The sequence below is a fragment of the Ascaphus truei genome, chromosome 3 (assembly GCF_040206685.1).
Source record: "Ascaphus truei isolate aAscTru1 chromosome 3, aAscTru1.hap1, whole genome shotgun sequence".
NCBI lineage: Eukaryota > Metazoa > Chordata > Amphibia > Anura > Ascaphidae > Ascaphus > Ascaphus truei.
In genome coordinates, this window is record NC_134485.1 from 106,763,498 (window position 1) to 106,787,052 (window position 23,555).

Consider the following 23,555-nt stretch of genomic DNA (forward strand, 5'->3'; position numbering starts at 1 on the left):
ATTAACCCCTTACCCTAAAAAAAACTAACCGCTTACCCTAATAGCATTAACCCCTTACCCTAAAAACAAAAACCTTAACCCCTTAGTCTAAAAACTTTAACCTCAACCCCTTACCTTAAAAACCTTAACCACTAACTCTATTGTAATCACCACCCTCAGGGCTGATATAAATGGCCACTGTCCCTGGCAGCTGAACAAACGCGACTAAAAGTCAGTTTCCAGGTATTTTGATTGTTAAAGTCAGAAAGGGCAGAGGCATCAAATCAGAAGTTTAAGGCTGCGATTATAGTGACGGCGACGTGACGTCGCGGCAAAACAAATGTATTGCCGCCGTCGCATGCGCCTATAGTAAGCGCGACGCGATGCTGGCGGCGCAAATTTTTGAAGCCGGTCAAATTAGATTTTCAATCAAAGACCTGGTCGCCCACGACGTCACTGGAAAGCAAATTACAACTTTCGCTAGCGGCGACGGGTGATGTCTTCCGTCGCCGTCGCGCACTACAAGCGCGGCCTTATGAATGTAACAATAGTTTCAAAAGAGAAAAAATAGATTAGCAAAAATTGAAAATAAAAAAAAAGGTTTGCAATGGAAAGCAAAGTCAACCCTAACAAGTTCTTCAAGTGCCTTCATACGACGCAGATTAAAAAAAACAAGACTGTGATGGCAGATACCTTTAAGAAAAGGTTGGACATTTTTTCTAAAGGAAAGGTATACAAGGCTGGCCATAGTTCGGCCTTCCAGGGCCACCAAACTTTTCAGTGGCCCTGAGCTCCCTCCTCCTGTCAGCACCGGGATCCAAATTCCATCCGACCAGAGAGGGAAGAGCTGGGGAGTCCCCGAACCTGCGCAGGACCGCACCGCTTCTCACCCCAAGGTAGGGATAGGGAGGTGTCTGTAGCTGGGAGAGGGAGGACATGTGTGTGTCTGTGCATGTATATATAGCTGGGAGAGGTTTTACATTATGCGGAGTGGTCTTCCTTCTGCAGCGTCACATTGTCATGGCGCCGTGTCATGTTGCCACGACAACGTGATATTGTTCCATCATGACATCAGAGCGCCGCATTGCCATGAATAGGCAACGTAATTACTCCTTGTCATAATGCTGTAGGAGGAAGGCCCCGCTGCTGGCATGCCGCCTTGGGCCCCGCCTAAGGTAAGGCCGATCCCACAAAGATATACCTGGAGCTGGGCGAATCAGCTCAAATACGTTTCCCGGATTTTCTTGCATTTTCCCCCCAAAATCCATTTTGCGGTATAAAATCCGCAAAGGGATTTGGTCAGTTTTAATCCACGTGGATCCATCAAAAAATACGATTGTACACAACCTGTGAATGGGTTTGTAGAATCTAATCCGCGGATTCAGCATCTCTTTAGGGGATTCTTAAAAATCTGACAATGGATTTCTGAATCCGCAGATTGGATTTTACAAATCCATCAACGGATTGCGGAATCCACTCATTGTATTGGCAATAATAATTTAAAAATCCGCAAATCGCCTTTTTTTGAGATGGATCTGCAGAAACCCGCGGAAAAAGGAAGAGGCCAAAAAGGAAGCGGCCAATCCGCTGCGGATCCAAACTCGCCCATCTCTAGATATACTAAATAAGTAAGTATGGGAAACATGTTGATTCAGGGAGAAATCTGATTGCCATTATTTGAGTCTAGAAGGTATTTACTTTTTCCCCTTATGAGATATAGGGGTACATTCTATAAACACCAAAGGGGTTGTTCAAGCTGCCCCCCCCGGCACGCCCCCCCCCCCTGCAGCCACATGCCTCACCAATCATCCCCAAGGTAAGGCTGATTTATGTATATGTGTAGTGTGTGTGTGTGTGTGTGTGTGTGTAGTGTGTGTCAGTGTGAGCAGTGTGTGTGCAGTGTGCAGTGTGAGCAATGAGCAGTGTGTGGCAGTGTGAGCAGTGTGTGTGCAGTGTGAGCAATGAGCAGTGTGTGCAGTGTGAGCAATGAGCAGTGTGTGTGCAGTGTGTGTCAGTGTGAGCAGTGTGTGTGCAGTGTGAGCAATGAGCAGTGTGTCAGTGTGTGCAGTGTGAGCAATGAGCAGTGTGTCAGTGTGTGCAGTGTGAGCAATGAGCAGTGTGAGCAATGAGCAGTGTGTGTGCAGTGTGCAGTGTGTGTGCAGTGTGAGCAATGAGCAGTGTGTCCGTGTGTGCAGTGTGAGCAATGAGCAGTGTGTCAGTGTGTGCAGTGTGAGCAATGTGCAGTGTGCAGTGTGTGTCAGTGTGTGCAGTGTGAGCAATGAGCAGTGTGTCAGTGTGTGCAGTGTGAGCAATGAGCAGTGCAGTGTGCAGTGTGTGTCAGTGTGAGCAGTGTGTGTGCAGTGTGAGCAATGAGCAGTGTGTCAGTGTGTAGTGTGAGCAATGAGCAGTGCAGTGTGCAGTGTGTGTCAGTGTGAGCAGTGTGTGTGCAGTGTGAGCAATGAGCAGTGTGTCAGTGTGAGCAATGAGCAGTGTGTGTGCAGTGTGCAGTGTGTGTGCAGTGTGAGCAATGAGCAGTGTGTGTGCAGTGTGCAGTGTGTGTCAGTGTGAGCAGTGTGTGTGCAGTGTGAGCAATGAGCAGTGTGTCAGTGTGTGCAGTGTGAGCAATGAGCAGTGTGTCAGTGTGAGCAATGAGCAGTGTGTGTGCAGTGTGCAGTGTGTGTCAGTGTGAGCAGTGTGTGTGCAGTGTGAGCAATGAGCAGTGTGTCAGTGTGTGCAGTGTGAGCAATGAGCAGTGTGTGTGCAGTGTGCAGTGTGTGTCAGTGTGAGCAGTGTGTGTGCAGTGTGAGCAATGAGCAGTGTGTCAGTGTGTGCAGTGTGTGCAGTGTGAGCAATGAGCAGTGTGTGTACAGTGTGCAGTGTGTGTGCAGTGTGAGCAATGAGCAGTGTGTGTGGCAGTGTGTGCAGTGTGCAAAAAAAAAAACCGAGACCACTGCGTTACTAACGGGGTCGCGCTAATTTTAAAAAAAAATGGCCGCCGCATCAGTGGATATTTACCCCGCGGTCCCGGCTTCCCCCTGTCACCGCGTGACAGGAGATGGGAGGGGGGATTCCTCTCCGGCTTCAGCTTCCCCTGTCACCGCGGGACAGGAGATGGGAGGGGGGATTCCCCTCCGGCTTCAGCTTCCCCTGTCACCGCGGGACAGGAGATGGGAGGGGGGATGCCCCTCCGGCTTCCGCTTCCTCTGTCACCACGTGACAGGAGATGGGAGGGGGGATTCCCCTCCGGCTTCAGCTTCCCCTGTCACCGCGGGACAGGAGATGGGAGGGGGGATTCCCCTCCGGCTTCAGCTTCCCCTGTCACCGCGGGACAGGAGATGGGAGGGGGGATGCCCCTCCGGCTTCCGCTTCCTCTGTCACCACGTGACAGGAGATGGGAGGGGGGATTCCCCTCCGGTCCAGCTCCCCCCCGCCGCAGCACAGGGCCCTCGCGCCGCAATACAGGGCCCCCTGGCCCTGCCGTAGCGCAGGGTCATCCTGCCCCCCCCCCCCCCATGCCCCCCTGCGCTGCACCGGGCCATCCCACCAGCCCCCGCAGCATCGGGGGCCCCCGCAGCCATCATCCCTCTCCACCGCAGCACCACCCCCACCGGCACGCCCCCCCCCCCTGCAGCCACATGCCTCACCAATCATCCCCAAGGTAAGGCTGATTTATGTATATGTGTAGTGTGTGTGTGTGTGTGTGTGTGTGTAGTGTGTGTCAGTGTGAGCAGTGTGTGTGCAGTGTGTGCAGTGTGAGCAATGAGCAGTGTGTGCAGTGTGAGCAATGAGCAGTGTGTGTGCAGTGTGTGTCAGTGTGAGCAGTGTGTGTGCAGTGTGAGCAATGAGCAGTGTGTGCAGTGTGAGCAATGAGCAGTGTGTGTGCAGTGTGTGTCAGTGTGAGCAGTGTGTGTGCAGTGTGAGCAATGAGCAGTGTGTCAGTGTGTGCAGTGTGAGCAATGAGCAGTGTGTCAGTGTGAGCAGTGTGTCAGTGTGTGCAGTGTGAGCAATGAGCAGTGTGTGTGCAGTGTGTGTCAGTGTGAGCAGTGTGTGTGCAGTGTGAGCAATGAGCAGTGTGTCAGTGTGTGCAGTGTGAGCAATGAGCAGTGTGTCAGTGTGTGCAGTGTGAGCAATGAGCAGTGTGTGTGCAGCGTGCAGTGTGTGTCAGTGTGAGCAATGAGCAGTGTGTGCAGTGTGTGCAGTGTGAGCAATGAGCAGTGAAGTGTGTGTCAGTGTGAGCAGTGTGTGTGCAGTGTGAGCAATGAGCAGTGTGTCAGTGTGTGCAGTGTGAGCAATGAGCAGTGTGTGTGCAGTGTGCAGTGTGTGTCAGTGTGAGCAGTGTGTGTGCAGTGTGAGCAATGAGCAGTGTGTCAGTGTGTGCAGTGTGAGCAATGAGCAGTGTGTCAGTGTGTGCAGTGTGAGCAATGAGCAGTGTTTGTGCAGTGTGCAGTGTGTGTCAGTGTGAGCAATGAGCAGTGTGTGCAGTGTGAGCAATGAGCAGTGTGTGTGCAGTGTGCAGTGTGTGTCAGTGTGAGCAGTGTGTGTGCAGTGTGAGCAATGAGCAGTGTGTCAGTGTGTGCAGTGTGAGCAATGAGCAGTGCAGTGTGCAGTGTGTGTCAGTGTGAGCAGTGTGTGTGCAGTGTGAGCAATGAGCAGTGTGTGCAGTGTGAGCAATGAGCAGTGTGTCAGTGTGTAGTGTGAGCAATGAGCAGTGCAGTGTGCAGTGTGTGTCAGTATGAGCAGTGTGTGTGCAGTGTGAGCAATGAGCAGTGTGTCAGTGTGTGCAGTGTGAGCAATGAGCAGTGTGTGTGCAGTGTGCAGTGTGTGTCAGTGTGAGCAGTGTGTGTGCAGTGTGAGCAATGAGCAGTTTGTGTGCAGTGTGTGTCAGTGTGAGCAGTGTGTGTGCAGTGTGAGCAATGAGCAGTGTGTCAGTGTGTGCAGTGTGAGCAATGAGCAGTGTGGCAGTGTGTGCAGTGTGAGCAATGAGCAGTGTGTGTCAGTGTGAGCAGTGTGTGTGCAGTGTGAGCAATGAACAGTGTGCAGTGTGTGTGCAGTGTGAGCAATGAGCAGTGTGTGTGCAGTGAGTGTGTGCAGTGTGCAAAAAAAATGAGCAGTGTGTCAGTGTGTGCAGTGTGAGCAATGAGCAGTGTGTGTGCAGTGTGCAGTGTGTGTCAGTGTGAGCAGTGTGTGTGCAGTGTGAGCAATGAGCAGTGTGTCAGTGTGTGCAGTGTGAGCAATGAGCAGTGTGTGTGCAGTGTGCAGTGTGTGTCAGTGTGAGCAGTGTGTGTGCAGTGTGAGCAATGAGCAATGTGTCAGTGTGTGCAGTGTGAGCAATGAGCAGTGTGTGTGCAGTGTGCAGTGTGAGCAATGAGCAGTGTGTGTGCAGTGAGTGTGTGCAGTGTGTGCAGTGTGCAAAAAAAAAAAAACGCGTTATAACCGAATCGCGGTATAGCGAGGCGCGTTATAACGGGGTTTAGCTGTACTGTATAAAAGAAATCAATCAAAACCATTGCGGCTAAATAAACAGGTACGGGAAGAAATATAAAGCAAGAGTAAGGTATTAAGTGGTCTAGGACAATTAGCCACTGCTGTTTAGCTGCAACCATTTAGCCGCGGCCATTTCACCACGGCACAGTCCAACGGCACAGTTTTCGCCGCCACAGGTAATGTACTGTATCTCCTAAACCCTTACCTTAAAAACCCTAACCTTAACCCCTTACCGTAAAAACCTTAACTCCTTACCCTAAAAACCTTAACCCCTAACCCTAAAAACCCAAACCTTAACCACTAACCCTAAAAAAAAAACGTTACCTTAAAAACCCTAAGCTTTACCCCTTACCCTAAAAACTCAAACCTTAACCCCTTGCCCTAAAAATCTTAACCCCTTACCCTACAAACCAAAACCTTAACCCGTTACCCTAAAAACCCCTAACCCATTACCTTAAAACCCCTAAGCTTAGCCCCTTTAACCCCTTACCCTAAAAACCCAAACCTTAACCCCTTACCCTAAAAACCCAAACCTTAACCCCTTACCCTAAAAACATTAACCCCTTACCCTACAAACATTAACCCCTTACCCTAAAAAAAACTAACCGCTTACCCTAATAGCATTAACCCCTTACCCTAAAAACAAAAACCTTAACCCCTTAGTCTAAAAACTTTAACCTCAACCCCTTACCTTAAAAACCTTAACCACTAACTCTATTGTAATCACCACCCTCAGGGCTGATATAAATGGCCACTGTCCCTGGCAGCTGAACAAACGCGACTAAAAGTCAGTTTCCAGGTATTTTGATTGTTAAAGTCAGAAAGGGCAGAGGCATCAAATCAGAAGTTTAAGGCTGCGATTATAGTGACGGCGACGTGACGTCACGGCAAAACAAATGTATTGCCGCCGTCGCATGCGCCTATAGTAAGCGCGACGCGATGCTGGCGGCGCAAATTTTTGAAGCCGGTCAAATTAGATTTTCAATCAAAGACCTGGTCGCCCACGACGTCACTGGAAAGCAAATTACAACTTTCGCTAGCGGCGACGGGTGATGTCTTCCGTCGCCGTCGCGCACTACAAGCGCGGCCTTATGAATGTAACAATAGTTTCAAAAGAGAAAAAATAGATTAGCAAAAATTGAAAATAAAAAAAAAGGTTTGCAATGGAAAGCAAAGTCAACCCTAACAAGTTCTTCAAGTGCCTTCATACGACGCAGATTAAAAAAAACAAGACTGTGATGGCAGATACCTTTAAGAAAAGGTTGGACATTTTTTCTAAAGGAAAGGTATACAAGGCTGGCCATAGTTCGGCCTTCCAGGGCCACCAAACTTTTCAGTGGCCCTGAGCTCCCTCCTCCTGTCAGCACCGGGATCCAAATTCCATCCGACCAGAGAGGGAAGAGCTGGGGAGTCCCCGAACCTGCGCAGGACCGCACCGCTTCTCACCCCAAGGTAGGGATAGGGAGGTGTCTGTAGCTGGGAGAGGGAGGACATGTGTGTGTCTGTGCATGTATATATAGCTGGGAGAGGTTTTACATTATGCGGAGTGGTCTTCCTTCTGCAGCGTCACATTGTCATGGCGCCGTGTCATGTTGCCACGACAACGTGATATTGTTCCATCATGACATCAGAGCGCCGCATTGCCATGAATAGGCAACGTAATTACTCCTTGTCATAATGCTGTAGGAGGAAGGCCCCGCTGCTGGCATGCCGCCTTGGGCCCCGCCTAAGGTAAGGCCGATCCCACAAAGATATACCTGGAGCTGGGCGAATCAGCTCAAATACGTTTCCCGGATTTTCTTGCATTTTCCCCCCAAAATCCATTTTGCGGTATAAAATCCGCAAAGGGATTTGGTCAGTTTTAATCCACGTGGATCCATCAAAAAATACGATTGTACACAACCTGTGAATGGGTTTGTAGAATCTAATCCGCGGATTCAGCATCTCTTTAGGGGATTCTTAAAAATCTGACAATGGATTTCTGAATCCGCAGATTGGATTTTACAAATCCATCAACGGATTGCGGAATCCACTCATTGTATTGGCAATAATAATTTAAAAATCCGCAAATCGCCTTTTTTTGAGATGGATCTGCAGAAACCCGCGGAAAAAGGAAGAGGCCAAAAAGGAAGCGGCCAATCCGCTGCGGATCCAAACTCGCCCATCTCTAGATATACTAAATAAGTAAGTATGGGAAACATGTTGATTCAGGGAGAAATCTGATTGCCATTATTTGAGTCTAGAAGGTATTTACTTTTTCCCCTTATGAGATATAGGGGTACATTCTATAAACACCAAAGGGGTTGTTCAAGCTGCCCCCCCCCGGCACGCCCCCCCCCCCTGCAGCCACATGCCTCACCAATCATCCCCAAGGTAAGGCTGATTTATGTATATGTGTAGTGTGTGTGTGTGTGTGTGTGTGTAGTGTGTGTCAGTGTGAGCAGTGTGTGTGCAGTGTGCAGTGTGAGCAATGAGCAGTGTGTGGCAGTGTGAGCAGTGTGTGTGCAGTGTGAGCAATGAGCAGTGTGTGCAGTGTGAGCAATGAGCAGTGTGTGTGCAGTGTGTGTCAGTGTGAGCAGTGTGTGTGCAGTGTGAGCAATGAGCAGTGTGTCAGTGTGTGCAGTGTGAGCAATGAGCAGTGTGTCAGTGTGTGCAGTGTGAGCAATGAGCAGTGTGAGCAATGAGCAGTGTGTGTGCAGTGTGCAGTGTGTGTGCAGTGTGAGCAATGAGCAGTGTGTCCGTGTGTGCAGTGTGAGCAATGAGCAGTGTGTCAGTGTGTGCAGTGTGAGCAATGTGCAGTGTGCAGTGTGTGTCAGTGTGTGCAGTGTGAGCAATGAGCAGTGTGTCAGTGTGTGCAGTGTGAGCAATGAGCAGTGCAGTGTGCAGTGTGTGTCAGTGTGAGCAGTGTGTGTGCAGTGTGAGCAATGAGCAGTGTGTCAGTGTGTAGTGTGAGCAATGAGCAGTGCAGTGTGCAGTGTGTGTCAGTGTGAGCAGTGTGTGTGCAGTGTGAGCAATGAGCAGTGTGTCAGTGTGAGCAATGAGCAGTGTGTGTGCAGTGTGCAGTGTGTGTGCAGTGTGAGCAATGAGCAGTGTGTGTGCAGTGTGCAGTGTGTGTCAGTGTGAGCAGTGTGTGTGCAGTGTGAGCAATGAGCAGTGTGTCAGTGTGTGCAGTGTGAGCAATGAGCAGTGTGTGTGCAGTGTGCAGTGTGTGTCAGTGTGAGCAGTGTGTGTGCAGTGTGAGCAATGAGCAGTGTGTCAGTGTGTGCAGTGTGTGCAGTGTGAGCAATGAGCAGTGTGTGTACAGTGTGCAGTGTGTGTGCAGTGTGAGCAATGAGCAGTGTGTGTGGCAGTGTGTGCAGTGTGCAAAAAAAAAAACCGAGACCACTGCGTTACTAACGGGGTCGCGCTAATTTTAAAAAAAAATGGCCGCCGCATCAGTGGATATTTACCCCGCGGTCCCGGCTTCCCCCTGTCACCGCGTGACAGGAGATGGGAGGGGGGATTCCTCTCCGGCTTCAGCTTCCCCTGTCACCGCGGGACAGGAGATGGGAGGGGGGATTCCCCTCCGGCTTCAGCTTCCCCTGTCACCGCGGGACAGGAGATGGGAGGGGGGATTCCCCTCCGGCTTCAGCTTCCCCTGTCACCGCGGGACAGGAGATGGGAGGGGGGATGCCCCTCCGGCTTCCGCTTCCTCTGTCACCACGTGACAGGAGATGGGAGGGGGGATTCCCCTCCGGCTTCAGCTTCCCCTGTCACCGCGGGACAGGAGATGGGAGGGGGGATTCCCCTCCGGCTTCAGCTTCCCCTGTCACCGCGGGACAGGAGATGGGAGGGGGGATGCCCCTCCGGCTTCCGCTTCCTCTGTCACCACGTGACAGGAGATGGGAGGGGGGATTCCCCTCCGGTCCAGCTCCCCCCCGCCGCAGCACAGGGCCCTCGCGCCGCAATACAGGGCCCCCTGGCCCTGCCGTAGCGCAGGGTCATCCTGCCCCCCCCCCCCCCCATGCCCCCCTGCGCTGCACCGGGCCATCCCACCAGCCCCCGCAGCATCGGGGGCCCCCGCAGCCATCATCCCTCTCCACCGCAGCACCACCCCCACCGGCACGCCCCCCCCCCTGCAGCCACATGCCTCACCAATCATCCCCAAGGTAAGGCTGATTTATGTATATGTGTAGTGTGTGTGTGTGTGTGTGTGTAGTGTGTGTCAGTGTGAGCAGTGTGTGTGCAGTGTGTGCAGTGTGAGCAATGAGCAGTGTGTGCAGTGTGAGCAATGAGCAGTGTGTGTGCAGTGTGTGTCAGTGTGAGCAGTGTGTGTGCAGTGTGAGCAATGAGCAGTGTGTGCAGTGTGAGCAATGAGCAGTGTGTGTGCAGTGTGTGTCAGTGTGAGCAGTGTGTGTGCAGTGTGAGCAATGAGCAGTGTGTCAGTGTGTGCAGTGTGAGCAATGAGCAGTGTGTCAGTGTGAGCAGTGTGTCAGTGTGTGCAGTGTGAGCAATGAGCAGTGTGTGTGCAGTGTGTGTCAGTGTGAGCAGTGTGTGTGCAGTGTGAGCAATGAGCAGTGTGTCAGTGTGTGCAGTGTGAGCAATGAGCAGTGTGTCAGTGTGTGCAGTGTGAGCAATGAGCAGTGTGTGTGCAGCGTGCAGTGTGTGTCAGTGTGAGCAATGAGCAGTGTGTGCAGTGTGTGCAGTGTGAGCAATGAGCAGTGCAGTGTGTGTCAGTGTGAGCAGTGTGTGTGCAGTGTGAGCAATGAGCAGTGTGTCAGTGTGTGCAGTGTGAGCAATGAGCAGTGTGTGTGCAGTGTGCAGTGTGTGTCAGTGTGAGCAGTGTGTGTGCAGTGTGAGCAATGAGCAGTGTGTCAGTGTGTGCAGTGTGAGCAATGAGCAGTGTGTCAGTGTGTGCAGTGTGAGCAATGAGCAGTGTTTGTGCAGTGTGCAGTGTGTGTCAGTGTGAGCAATGAGCAGTGTGTGCAGTGAGCAATGAGCAGTGTGTGTGCAGTGTGCAGTGTGTGTCAGTGTGAGCAGTGTGTGTGCAGTGTGAGCAATGAGCAGTGTGTCAGTGTGTGCAGTGTGAGCAATGAGCAGTGCAGTGTGCAGTGTGTGTCAGTGTGAGCAGTGTGTGTGCAGTGTGAGCAATGAGCAGTGTGTGCAGTGTGAGCAATGAGCAGTGTGTCAGTGTGTAGTGTGAGCAATGAGCAGTGCAGTGTGCAGTGTGTGTCAGTATGAGCAGTGTGTGTGCAGTGTGAGCAATGAGCAGTGTGTCAGTGTGTGCAGTGTGAGCAATGAGCAGTGTGTGTGCAGTGTGCAGTGTGTGTCAGTGTGAGCAGTGTGTGTGCAGTGTGAGCAATGAGCAGTTTGTGTGCAGTGTGTGTCAGTGTGAGCAGTGTGTGTGCAGTGTGAGCAATGAGCAGTGTGTCAGTGTGTGCAGTGTGAGCAATGAGCAGTGTGGCAGTGTGTGCAGTGTGAGCAATGAGCAGTGTGTGTCAGTGTGAGCAGTGTGTGTGCAGTGTGAGCAATGAACAGTGTGCAGTGTGTGTGCAGTGTGAGCAATGAGCAGTGTGTGTGCAGTGAGTGTGTGCAGTGTGCAAAAAAAATGAGCAGTGTGTCAGTGTGTGCAGTGTGAGCAATGAGCAGTGTGTGTGCAGTGTGCAGTGTGTGTCAGTGTGAGCAGTGTGTGTGCAGTGTGAGCAATGAGCAGTGTGTCAGTGTGTGCAGTGTGAGCAATGAGCAGTGTGTGTGCAGTGTGCAGTGTGTGTCAGTGTGAGCAGTGTGTGTGCAGTGTGAGCAATGAGCAATGTGTCAGTGTGTGCAGTGTGAGCAATGAGCAGTGTGTGTGCAGTGTGCAGTGTGAGCAATGAGCAGTGTGTGTGCAGTGAGTGTGTGCAGTGTGTGCAGTGTGCAAAAAAAAAAAAACGCGTTATAACCGAATCGCGGTATAGCGAGGCGCGTTATAACGGGGTTTAGCTGTACTGTATAAAAGAAATCAATCAAAACCATTGCGGCTAAATAAACAGGTACGGGAAGAAATATAAAGCAAGAGTAAGGTATTAAGTGGTCTAGGACAATTAGCCACTGCTGTTTAGCTGCAACCATTTAGCCGCGGCCATTTCACCACGGCACAGTCCAACGGCACAGTTTTCGCCGCCACAGGTAATGTACTGTATCTCCTAAACCCTTACCTTAAAAACCCTAACCTTAACCCCTTACCGTAAAAACCTTAACTCCTTACCCTAAAAACCTTAACCCCTAACCCTAAAAACCCAAACCTTAACCACTAACCCTAAAAAAAAAACGTTACCTTAAAAACCCTAAGCTTTACCCCTTACCCTAAAAACTCAAACCTTAACCCCTTGCCCTAAAAATCTTAACCCCTTACCCTACAAACCAAAACCTTAACCCGTTACCCTAAAAACCCCTAACCCATTACCTTAAAACCCCTAAGCTTAGCCCCTTTAACCCCTTACCCTAAAAACCCAAACCTTAACCCCTTACCCTAAAAACCCAAACCTTAACCCCTTACCCTAAAAACATTAACCCCTTACCCTACAAACATTAACCCCTTACCCTAAAAAAAACTAACCGCTTACCCTAATAGCATTAACCCCTTACCCTAAAAACAAAAACCTTAACCCCTTAGTCTAAAAACTTTAACCTCAACCCCTTACCTTAAAAACCTTAACCACTAACTCTATTGTAATCACCACCCTCAGGGCTGATATAAATGGCCACTGTCCCTGGCAGCTGAACAAACGCGACTAAAAGTCAGTTTCCAGGTATTTTGATTGTTAAAGTCAGAAAGGGCAGAGGCATCAAATCAGAAGTTTAAGGCTGCGATTATAGTGACGGCGACGTGACGTCGCGGCAAAACAAATGTATTGCCGCCGTCGCATGCGCCTATAGTAAGCGCGACGCGATGCTGGCGGCGCAAATTTTTGAAGCCGGTCAAATTAGATTTTCAATCAAAGACCTGGTCGCCCACGACGTCACTGGAAAGCAAATTACAACTTTCGCTAGCGGCGACGGGTGATGTCTTCCGTCGCCGTCGCGCACTACAAGCGCGGCCTTATGAATGTAACAATAGTTTCAAAAGAGAAAAAATAGATTAGCAAAAATTGAAAATAAAAAAAAAGGTTTGCAATGGAAAGCAAAGTCAACCCTAACAAGTTCTTCAAGTGCCTTCATACGACGCAGATTAAAAAAAACAAGACTGTGATGGCAGATACCTTTAAGAAAAGGTTGGACATTTTTTCTAAAGGAAAGGTATACAAGGCTGGCCATAGTTCGGCCTTCCAGGGCCACCAAACTTTTCAGTGGCCCTGAGCTCCCTCCTCCTGTCAGCACCGGGATCCAAATTCCATCCGACCAGAGAGGGAAGAGCTGGGGAGTCCCCGAACCTGCGCAGGACCGCACCGCTTCTCACCCCAAGGTAGGGATAGGGAGGTGTCTGTAGCTGGGAGAGGGAGGACATGTGTGTGTCTGTGCATGTATATATAGCTGGGAGAGGTTTTACATTATGCGGAGTGGTCTTCCTTCTGCAGCGTCACATTGTCATGGCGCCGTGTCATGTTGCCACGACAACGTGATATTGTTCCATCATGACATCAGAGCGCCGCATTGCCATGAATAGGCAACGTAATTACTCCTTGTCATAATGCTGTAGGAGGAAGGCCCCGCTGCTGGCATGCCGCCTTGGGCCCCGCCTAAGGTAAGGCCGATCCCACAAAGATATACCTGGAGCTGGGCGAATCAGCTCAAATACGTTTCCCGGATTTTCTTGCATTTTCCCCCCAAAATCCATTTTGCGGTATAAAATCCGCAAAGGGATTTGGTCAGTTTTAATCCACGTGGATCCATCAAAAAATACGATTGTACACAACCTGTGAATGGGTTTGTAGAATCTAATCCGCGGATTCAGCATCTCTTTAGGGGATTCTTAAAAATCTGACAATGGATTTCTGAATCCGCAGATTGGATTTTACAAATCCATCAACGGATTGCGGAATCCACTCATTGTATTGGCAATAATAATTTAAAAATCCGCAAATCGCCTTTTTTTGAGATGGATCTGCAGAAACCCGCGGAAAAAGGAAGAGGCCAAAAAGGAAGCGGCCAATCCGCTGCGGATCCAAACTCGCCCATCTCTAGATATACTAAATAAGTAAGTATGGGAAACATGTTGATTCAGGGAGAAATCTGATTGCCATTATTTGAGTCTAGAAGGTATTTACTTTTTCCCCTTATGAGATATAGGGGTACATTCTATAAACACCAAAGGGGTTGTTCAAGCTGCCCCCCCCGGCACGCCCCCCCCCCCTGCAGCCACATGCCTCACCAATCATCCCCAAGGTAAGGCTGATTTATGTATATGTGTAGTGTGTGTGTGTGTGTGTGTGTGTAGTGTGTGTCAGTGTGAGCAGTGTGTGTGCAGTGTGCAGTGTGAGCAATGAGCAGTGTGTGGCAGTGTGAGCAGTGTGTGTGCAGTGTGAGCAATGAGCAGTGTGTGCAGTGTGAACAATGAGCAGTGTGTGTGCAGTGTGTGTCAGTGTGAGCAGTGTGTGTGCAGTGTGAGCAATGAGCAGTGTGTCAGTGTGTGCAGTGTGAGCAATGAGCAGTGTGTCAGTGTGTGCAGTGTGAGCAATGAGCAGTGTGAGCAATGAGCAGTGTGTGTGCAGTGTGCAGTGTGTGTGCAGTGTGAGCAATGAGCAGTGTGTCCGTGTGTGCAGTGTGAGCAATGAGCAGTGTGTCAGTGTGTGCAGTGTGAGCAATGTGCAGTGTGCAGTGTGTGTCAGTGTGTGCAGTGTGAGCAATGAGCAGTGTGTCAGTGTGTGCAGTGTGAGCAATGAGCAGTGCAGTGTGCAGTGTGTGTCAGTATGAGCAGTGTGTGTGCAGTGTGAGCAATGAGCAGTGTGTCAGTGTGTGCAGTGTGAGCAATGAGCAGTGTGTGTGCAGTGTGCAGTGTGTGTCAGTGTGAGCAGTGTGTGTGCAGTGTGAGCAATGAGCAGTTTGTGTGCAGTGTGTGTCAGTGTGAGCAGTGTGTGTGCAGTGTGAGCAATGAGCAGTGTGTCAGTGTGTGCAGTGTGAGCAATGAGCAGTGTGGCAGTGTGTGCAGTGTGAGCAATGAGCAGTGTGTGTCAGTGTGAGCAGTGTGTGTGCAGTGTGAGCAATGAACAGTGTGCAGTGTGTGTGCAGTGTGAGCAATGAGCAGTGTGTGTGCAGTGAGTGTGTGCAGTGTGCAAAAAAAATGAGCAGTGTGTCAGTGTGTGCAGTGTGAGCAATGAGCAGTGTGTGTGCAGTGTGCAGTGTGTGTCAGTGTGAGCAGTGTGTGTGCAGTGTGAGCAATGAGCAGTGTGTCAGTGTGTGCAGTGTGAGCAATGAGCAGTGTGTGTGCAGTGTGCAGTGTGTGTCAGTGTGAGCAGTGTGTGTGCAGTGTGAGCAATGAGCAATGTGTCAGTGTGTGCAGTGTGAGCAATGAGCAGTGTGTGTGCAGTGTGCAGTGTGAGCAATGAGCAGTGTGTGTGCAGTGAGTGTGTGCAGTGTGTGCAGTGTGCAAAAAAAAAAAACGCGTTATAACCGAATCGCGGTATAGCGAGGCGCGTTATAACGGGGTTTAGCTGTACTGTATAAAAGAAATCAATCAAAACCATTGCGGCTAAATAAACAGGTACGGGAAGAAATATAAAGCAAGAGTAAGGTATTAAGTGGTCTAGGACAATTAGCCACTGCTGTTTAGCTGCAACCATTTAGCCGCGGCCATTTCACCACGGCACAGTCCAACGGCACAGTTTTCGCCGCCACAGGTAATGTACTGTATCTCCTAAACCCTTACCTTAAAAACCCTAACCTTAACCCCTTACCGTAAAAACCTTAACTCCTTACCCTAAAAACCTTAACCCCTAACCCTAAAAACCCAAACCTTAACCACTAACCCTAAAAAAAAAACGTTACCTTAAAAACCCTAAGCTTTACCCCTTACCCTAAAAACTCAAACCTTAACCCCTTGCCCTAAAAATCTTAACCCCTTACCCTACAAACCAAAACCTTAACCCGTTACCCTAAAAACCCCTAACCCATTACCTTAAAACCCCTAAGCTTAGCCCCTTTAACCCCTTACCCTAAAAACCCAAACCTTAACCCCTTACCCTAAAAACCCAAACCTTAACCCCTTACCCTAAAAACATTAACCCCTTACCCTACAAACATTAACCCCTTACCCTAAAAAAAACTAACCGCTTACCCTAATAGCATTAACCCCTTACCCTAAAAACAAAAACCTTAACCCCTTAGTCTAAAAACTTTAACCTCAACCCCTTACCTTAAAAACCTTAACCACTAACTCTATTGTAATCACCACCCTCAGGGCTGATATAAATGGCCACTGTCCCTGGCAGCTGAACAAACGCGACTAAAAGTCAGTTTCCAGGTATTTTGATTGTTAAAGTCAGAAAGGGCAGAGGCATCAAATCAGAAGTTTAAGGCTGCGATTATAGTGACGGCGACGTGACGTCGCGGCAAAACAAATGTATTGCCGCCGTCGCATGCGCCTATAGTAAGCGCGACGCGATGCTGGCGGCGCAAATTTTTGAAGCCGGTCAAATTAGATTTTCAATCAAAGACCTGGTCGCCCACGACGTCACTGGAAAGCAAATTACAACTTTCGCTAGCGGCGACGGGTGATGTCTTCCGTCGCCGTCGCGCACTACAAGCGCGGCCTTATGAATGTAACAATAGTTTCAAAAGAGAAAAAATAGATTAGCAAAAATTGAAAATAAAAAAAAAGGTTTGCAATGGAAAGCAAAGTCAACCCTAACAAGTTCTTCAAGTGCCTTCATACGACGCAGATTAAAAAAAACAAGACTGTGATGGCAGATACCTTTAAGAAAAGGTTGGACATTTTTTCTAAAGGAAAGGTATACAAGGCTGGCCATAGTTCGGCCTTCCAGGGCCACCAAACTTTTCAGTGGCCCTGAGCTCCCTCCTCCTGTCAGCACCGGGATCCAAATTCCATCCGACCAGAGAGGGAAGAGCTGGGGAGTCCCCGAACCTGCGCAGGACCGCACCGCTTCTCACCCCAAGGTAGGGATAGGGAGGTGTCTGTAGCTGGGAGAGGGAGGACATGTGTGTGTCTGTGCATGTATATATAGCTGGGAGAGGTTTTACATTATGCGGAGTGGTCTTCCTTCTGCAGCGTCACATTGTCATGGCGCCGTGTCATGTTGCCACGACAACGTGATATTGTTCCATCATGACATCAGAGCGCCGCATTGCCATGAATAGGCAACGTAATTACTCCTTGTCATAATGCTGTAGGAGGAAGGCCCCGCTGCTGGCATGCCGCCTTGGGCCCCGCCTAAGGTAAGGCCGATCCCACAAAGATATACCTGGAGCTGGGCGAATCAGCTCAAATACGTTTCCCGGATTTTCTTGCATTTTCCCCCCAAAATCCATTTTGCGGTATAAAATCCGCAAAGGGATTTGGTCAGTTTTAATCCACGTGGATCCATCAAAAAATACGATTGTACACAACCTGTGAATGGGTTTGTAGAATCTAATCCGCGGATTCAGCATCTCTTTAGGGGATTCTTAAAAATCTGACAATGGATTTCTGAATCCGCAGATTGGATTTTACAAATCCATCAACGGATTGCGGAATCCACTCATTGTATTGGCAATAATAATTTAAAAATCCGCAAATCGCCTTTTTTTGAGATGGATCTGCAGAAACCCGCGGAAAAAGGAAGAGGCCAAAAAGGAAGCGGCCAATCCGCTGCGGATCCAAACTCGCCCATCTCTAGATATACTAAATAAGTAAGTATGGGAAACATGTTGATTCAGGGAGAAATCTGATTGCCATTATTTGAGTCTAGAAGGTATTTACTTTTTCCCCTTATGAGATATAGGGGTACATTCTATAAACACCAAAGGGGTTGTTCAAGCTGTTTTCAGACAAAAATTGCATATACAGTATTTCAATGGGAAGTTTCGGATGAAAATTACCTGAATGGCCCTTTCAGTGTATATTGAATCCCTCATAATTGGCTAATGCTTCACTGGATTTTTTTATTTGCCTTCCTCTGGATCAATATAAATACAAATCTAGAATGAGTTCTCAGTTGACTAAATTAACATAGGTTGATCTATATGGACGTGTTTTCTTTAATCTTATCTACAGGTAACATTTATATAGTGCACATTTGCTACAAGTATATGAGATAAGTAATGCATTAGGTCTAAATTACACCAAGATAGAAAATATATGTTGCATCCAATAGATACTAATATGGCCTATTCTAGTAGCTTCAACAACTAAGGGCTCGTCCACGTTGAGAGCGAGCACGCATATGCGATCAAATACAACCAGTGTGCGCATGCCCGTGAGCGCTCTGCGCTCAGTTGCTTGGCGAGACAAATTCTTTTGAATTTGTCACTCTTGCCCTGGTCACGTGCATGGTTCAGCCAATGAGGGCGAACCTCTCACGTGACGTCACAGGCACGTGCCCCCCCCCCCTCCCGTGCACGCAACTACGCAGGACACAAATCACCCCTGCTCTCACGGCAGGGCACTCGAGAGAGAGCGCGCTCGCTCCCAGTCTGGCTGTGGCCTAAGGTCTCGTCCAGGGTGAGAGCGCATTTGCTGGCGCTCAAGTGTCGTGACATCAGGCGCTCATGTTGCCCGGATGATTCCTAGCCAGCTAGTTGCGCGCAAGGGGCATACCGTGACATCACATGAGCGGTTCGCCCTCATCGGCTGATTCACAGCTCACATTTTTGAGAAAATCACTCCCTTCTAGTAGCTCCAATGAGATCATCGGAGCTCTGAGCTAGCGAGCTACTCGCCAATTTAATCTCGTGACTTGCTATGTATTTTTGGTGTTTGTTTTTATTTAATCGCTATGTATTTTTGCTGCTTGTTTTTTTTATGTTGCCCATTGACTGCCATAGTGTCAAACCATGCCCATAATATATGGGCATGGTGTACCACTGTGCCAATCATTTGGTTAATTGGCATTTTTTTAATAGCATTTAATGTATTTTATTCAGTGCATGTTTTTTTATTGGTAGATTGCCAATTCATTGCCATAGTGGCAAAACATGCTCATATTATGGGCATGGCATACCACTGTGCCAATCAATGGGTAGAGGGTTGTTAGGCATCCTGTGTGGGTAGCAGGGGAGGGAGGTTAACCCCTTAATTACTATAGCGTTTACTAACCGCTAAGGTGATTAAGGGGTTAGTGGCTATCAGTTTGTCTTTTATTGTTATGTTGCTGCCCACGGAGGACAGAGAAGACGGGGAGGAAGACAAGGATGGCCTTCATCCTGACAGGGGTAAGTAAATCTTTAATTTACTTTTTTGCTGGCTGGATAATGTTTTATTTTTAATGGGCAAATGCGCTATTACCCAGATCTGGATCATAGTAATTTGCCCATTATTGTACTGTATGTGTTGGGGGAGGGATTTTTGGGGGTAGAGGATGTGGGTAGTAGGGTTGTTGTATTTTAATGTGTCTTGGGGCTAGAGGGATTGGGTGAAGGGGTAGTTGCCCATGGGTTGGTGGTTAGGCCTATCGGGAGGGTAAAGGGAGTGGTTAGCCCCTTCCTTACCTTAGCGGTTATCACTGCTATGATAGTGATGGGGTTAACTCCTCCAGCAACGTTCCCAGCAGCCCTAACCACCCACCCTGAGGCAACTACCCCTTTCACCCATCCCCTGTACCTTCAAGAAACCACACACTCGGGTTTAACCCCTTCATTGCCTTAGCGGCTAGGTAATGAAGCTGTTCTTATTTCAATTTTAATAACAGAGTATTGTAACGGGTTCTCCGGAGCAGAAACGCATTTATTTCAGGTATCCCCTGGCCTTGTTTCAATCTCCCGCGTCACGTGACCAGCTCATTTAAATGCACAGGGCATACCGGCACCCCATACCAGGGCCTGTAACTCGGGAAGCAAGGGGTCCCTGGACCTGAAATTATGGCGGTTCAGTTCCGGAGACCCCCTGCTACTGTACAAATTGAAATGAAAACTGTGCGATCGCCTGTGAGAGCGTTGCAGGGAGATGCAGCTCTCTCTGTGCAGCTCTTACAGATTGCAGCCAGATCGCACAGGGGAGAACTGAGATAGAGGTTGAGATACCATCGCTGCCGTCCCGAGCGGTATTGACATTTTCCTACCTTACGGTTTGTGACTTGTGGTAATGCTTTCAGATTCTTTCTGAATACCGTGATACCACAAATTAAAAAACTGTTCGGTGGGAACATGCCAAACTGTTCGAGATGGTGCAAAGTTATCGAAGCTACTAGAAGAGGCCCCTAAGAGTCAAAGATTAACACATAGAAATCTCTGAGCCTCCACCTTTTCAGTCTGTAGATAAAACTGTTGCGTAGCTAGTAATATTAACCAGAGCTGTCAAAACTCAAACAGGAATAGTCCTCCGACAAATTGTAAAATCTATTATGAAAAGACATCCTTAATAAAGAGGAATCATACATATATAATATACTAGCTGAAAGTACCTGGCGTTGCTTGGGAATTCTAAGAAACCAAGAAATACTGAGAGTTATAAAAGGATAATTACATGTTTTAGTTTCTTAATGAAAAAAAAGTATGTATTTTTATTCTAGTGCTGTTGGATAACCTATATTTTTGTTTTTTCCATTAGGCGGAAAAAAATACTATTTTTTTTCCAGTTCCCACTCTGGAGCATCCAACATAAAGTTTACTGTGTACAAAACATGCATTTTGTAAATTCAGCCCAGCTACTTACAATCCTGTCGAATTTGGTTCAAATAAGTGCAGTTTTGAAAGGTTCAGTCTGCCATCTTGGCTCAAAATAGTGTCCAATTGTAGACAACATCCTTCTCCTTGATCTCAGGAACCATCATGCAAAATGTAGTTATGATATTTTAAGAGGTCTCCAAATTCATTAGCGAACAGACAAACACCTTTCCAAAATATATAGTAGATTTTCAAAACTCACTTTCATTCTCTTGTTTGGTGGGGTCAGGATTTGTTGTTTTTTTCTCCTGCAGCTCGAAGGCCTGGTTCAGTTTCCCATTTGGCTGATTCCCACTCTTGTCTGTGTTGTCTTCCAGTCTCTCCTCTGAGGTGTGAAGTTGCTCCAGCACAGCTTGTGCTATAGGTATCATCATGGCTGTGGTGGCAGTGTTGCTGATCCACATGGACAGGAAGGCTGTAACAGCCATAAATCCCAGGAGGAGGCTGTGAAGAAGAAAGGGAGATAATGAACAGCTTACCAGCTGTGTATCTTGGTCTTTATGCAACAGTGCCATTTAAAGGTCATTATCACCTGGCTTCCTGATACTTGTTTTTCTTCTTCTGATAAGAAGGATCATTAACAGGCATGTGGATGGAGTCTGTCTCGTCTACAACAATGTATTAGTACTAATGGTAACCATAATATTCTGATTTTGTTATCAATGACAGGACTCACAGATCTATGGAAATAATTTTAGCGGTACAGTACAGTACACTGATTTTTTTGTCTAAAGAGTTGAGAAAAGTTCTTGTTTTTGGCAAAACACGGGGATTGCATGTTAAAAATACAATGGAGACCAAAGTTACACAGACCTTCCATTTTATGGTTACATATTCTATATTCAGGTAAGCAGACTGTACACACTGTTTATGAAAGCAGCAGTCCGAGCTGCGGTTTTTATTTTTATTATTATTTTTTCCCTTTAATATGTGCGTCAATACAATCCACAAAAAGATAAGTAATTAGCTAAGTTGCCATTCGATCCGTTCTCCTGTGATCGATCGGTGAAGATTCGCCTATGGGATCAGTGCAGCAGAAGAGGACCAAAGATGCAAAGTTCTCTGGGGAAGATCATGTGACCATGCAGTCACTAGATACAAGTGGTACACTGCTAGGAAGAGGGCAGGGCTCAAAAGGGGGGTGCCACAGCCTGTTTCAGAAGAGGAAGGGGATGTGACTTTGTAAACGGTTGCTAAAGAAACAAAAAAAATCTTTTTACATTATAATACATTAAAAATGTCATTCAGAGTTGTTTTTTTTTTTAAATGCTACTAGTATTTTCTCATAGTACAGAACTGAATTTTTTTTTTTTTTTAAACACGTAGGATATTGCTTGGTCTGCAGCTTTGAGAGAGGAAGTATGTAAAGATGAATTAAACTTTTGAAGCACTTTACAAACCATGCAAAATGAACCCTTGATCTTGAACAACATTCTCACTTGTTTTTAGCCCTATTTCAGTTGACAACATGTAAAAAGAAACAGTCAACCATTTTGTGAATGCAGTGGGGACGGTTTCTAGAAGTGGCCGGTGCATGGATTGGCTTCAAAATGTAGCTGCACAATGCCTGATTTAAAAAAAATCTACATTTAATCAAACATTGGGACAAAGCCCTTTGCCTGTGTATTTGAAAGCGACATTTGTGTTGGTGAAATAGGAATCATGATGGTTGAGGCTTTCTATAAAAAAAAACCCTTCTTCTTTCAAATGAAAGGGCAATTTGTAGATTTGCTAATAAAAAAGTAGCAGTGTTGTGTGGATATAAAAATATATCTTTACACTCTAGTACCATCACACTTCGACCAGTGATAGTGTGATCGTCTATTAAAGGGGCAATCCATTCTAGAACCAAAGTAAACTAAATCCAGTGACATTTAAGGGATTTCATCTTGGTAATTAATAAAAAAAAAATGTAACCAATCTCACACCTACAAATATTTGTTATTATTTTTTTAAAGTTAGACTTGAGATAGGTTTGATTTCCTCTGGCTGCTCCCTTTTGCCTGATGTCACTGTGTGTTCAGCAAGTGCTTGTACGGCCAGAGACTCCCATCCCCACCTCCCCATAACTTTATTGACTCTCTGATAAGGAGAGGGTGTGAATACAAGAAAACACTTGATTGACAAACACTTCCCCATTCAGAGGCCCCTAATAAATTCAACTACCAATTATGTGGGATTGCACCTTTAAAATGATTTGAATTGCACAATAATAGGCAATGTATAAATACAATTATAGGCTAAAGCTGTGAAATTCCGGGCATTACTGAAATCCCTGCTCCCTGATTGGTTAAAATTCCGGGCATTATTCATTCAGTAATGCCCGGAATTTTGCAGCTTTAAATGTGTTTATTTCCAGCCAATCCGCTTTTTGTCAGAGACAGGGCAGGGGATTGGTCCTTGGGAAGCAGCAGGCAGTGACTCCTCCCAGTCCCTCCCAAACAGAGACAGATTCAGTGAGGAGGGAGATAGAGAGTGTGTACTGTAGCTGCAAAGCAAGTGAGTGGCTCTCTGCAGTTTCTTTGTGGCTACAGTTTCTGTGTGTGTTTATCAGTTAGTGTGTCAGCAGCAGTGTCAGTAGCAGCAGCAGTGTTTGTGTGTGAGTGTGTCAGTAACAGTGTTTGTGTGTCAGTGTGGCAGCAGCAGTGTTTCTGTGTTTGTATGTGTCAGTAGCAGCAGCAGTGTTTGTGTCAGTGTAGCAGCAGCAGTGTTTGTGTGTGTTTGTGTCAATGTGTGGGGAGCAGCAGCAGGAGCAGCAGCAGCAGCAGCAGCGTTTGTGTGTGGTGTGCTGTTGTGTTGTATGTGTGAGTAGCAGCAGAGTTTGTATGTAGCAGCAGTTTGTTTTGTGTAGACCTGCTATGTTGTGTGTAAAGCTGCTGTTATTGTGTGGAGCTGATGTGTGTGTGTAGAGCTGCAATGCGTGTGTGTGTGTCAGTGTGTCAGTAGCAGCGTTTCTGTGTGTGTGTGTGTGTGTGTCTGTGGTGTGTGCTGTTGTTTTATGGGTGTAGCAGCAGCAGAGTTTGCGTGTAGCAGCAGTTTGTGTGTGTGTGTGTGTGTGTGTGTGGAGAGCTGTAGTGTGTGTGTGTGTGTGTGTGTGTATAGAGCTGCTGTGTGTGTGTGTGTGTGTACACAGAGGGGGCGTCAGTGTGTGGATATAGATAGCTGCAGTGCAAGGGTTTATAGAGGTGCTTTAATGTATTTACCATTTTATTTTAATTAAAAAAATCTATTTAACTATACAAAAGTGTCTATTATTTATCATAAAGACTACATTTAACCTATAATAGTAATAATCCCCTCAGAACAGGGCATTACTGGCCAAT

At 47.6% G+C, this 23,555-nt stretch overlaps 1 protein-coding gene across 1 annotated transcript in view; it reads right to left on the reverse strand.

The window, feature by feature from the left end:
- The window catches only part of LOC142489083 (solute carrier family 13 member 2-like), a 97,297-nt gene that overhangs the window by 35,710 nt on the left and 38,032 nt on the right, over nt 1-23,555 (reverse strand). The window contains exon 4 of the mRNA XM_075589273.1: nt 20,435-20,676. Coding sequence (XP_075445388.1) covers nt 20,435-20,676 — 242 coding nt within the window. The remainder of the gene's footprint in view (nt 1-20,434; nt 20,677-23,555) is intronic.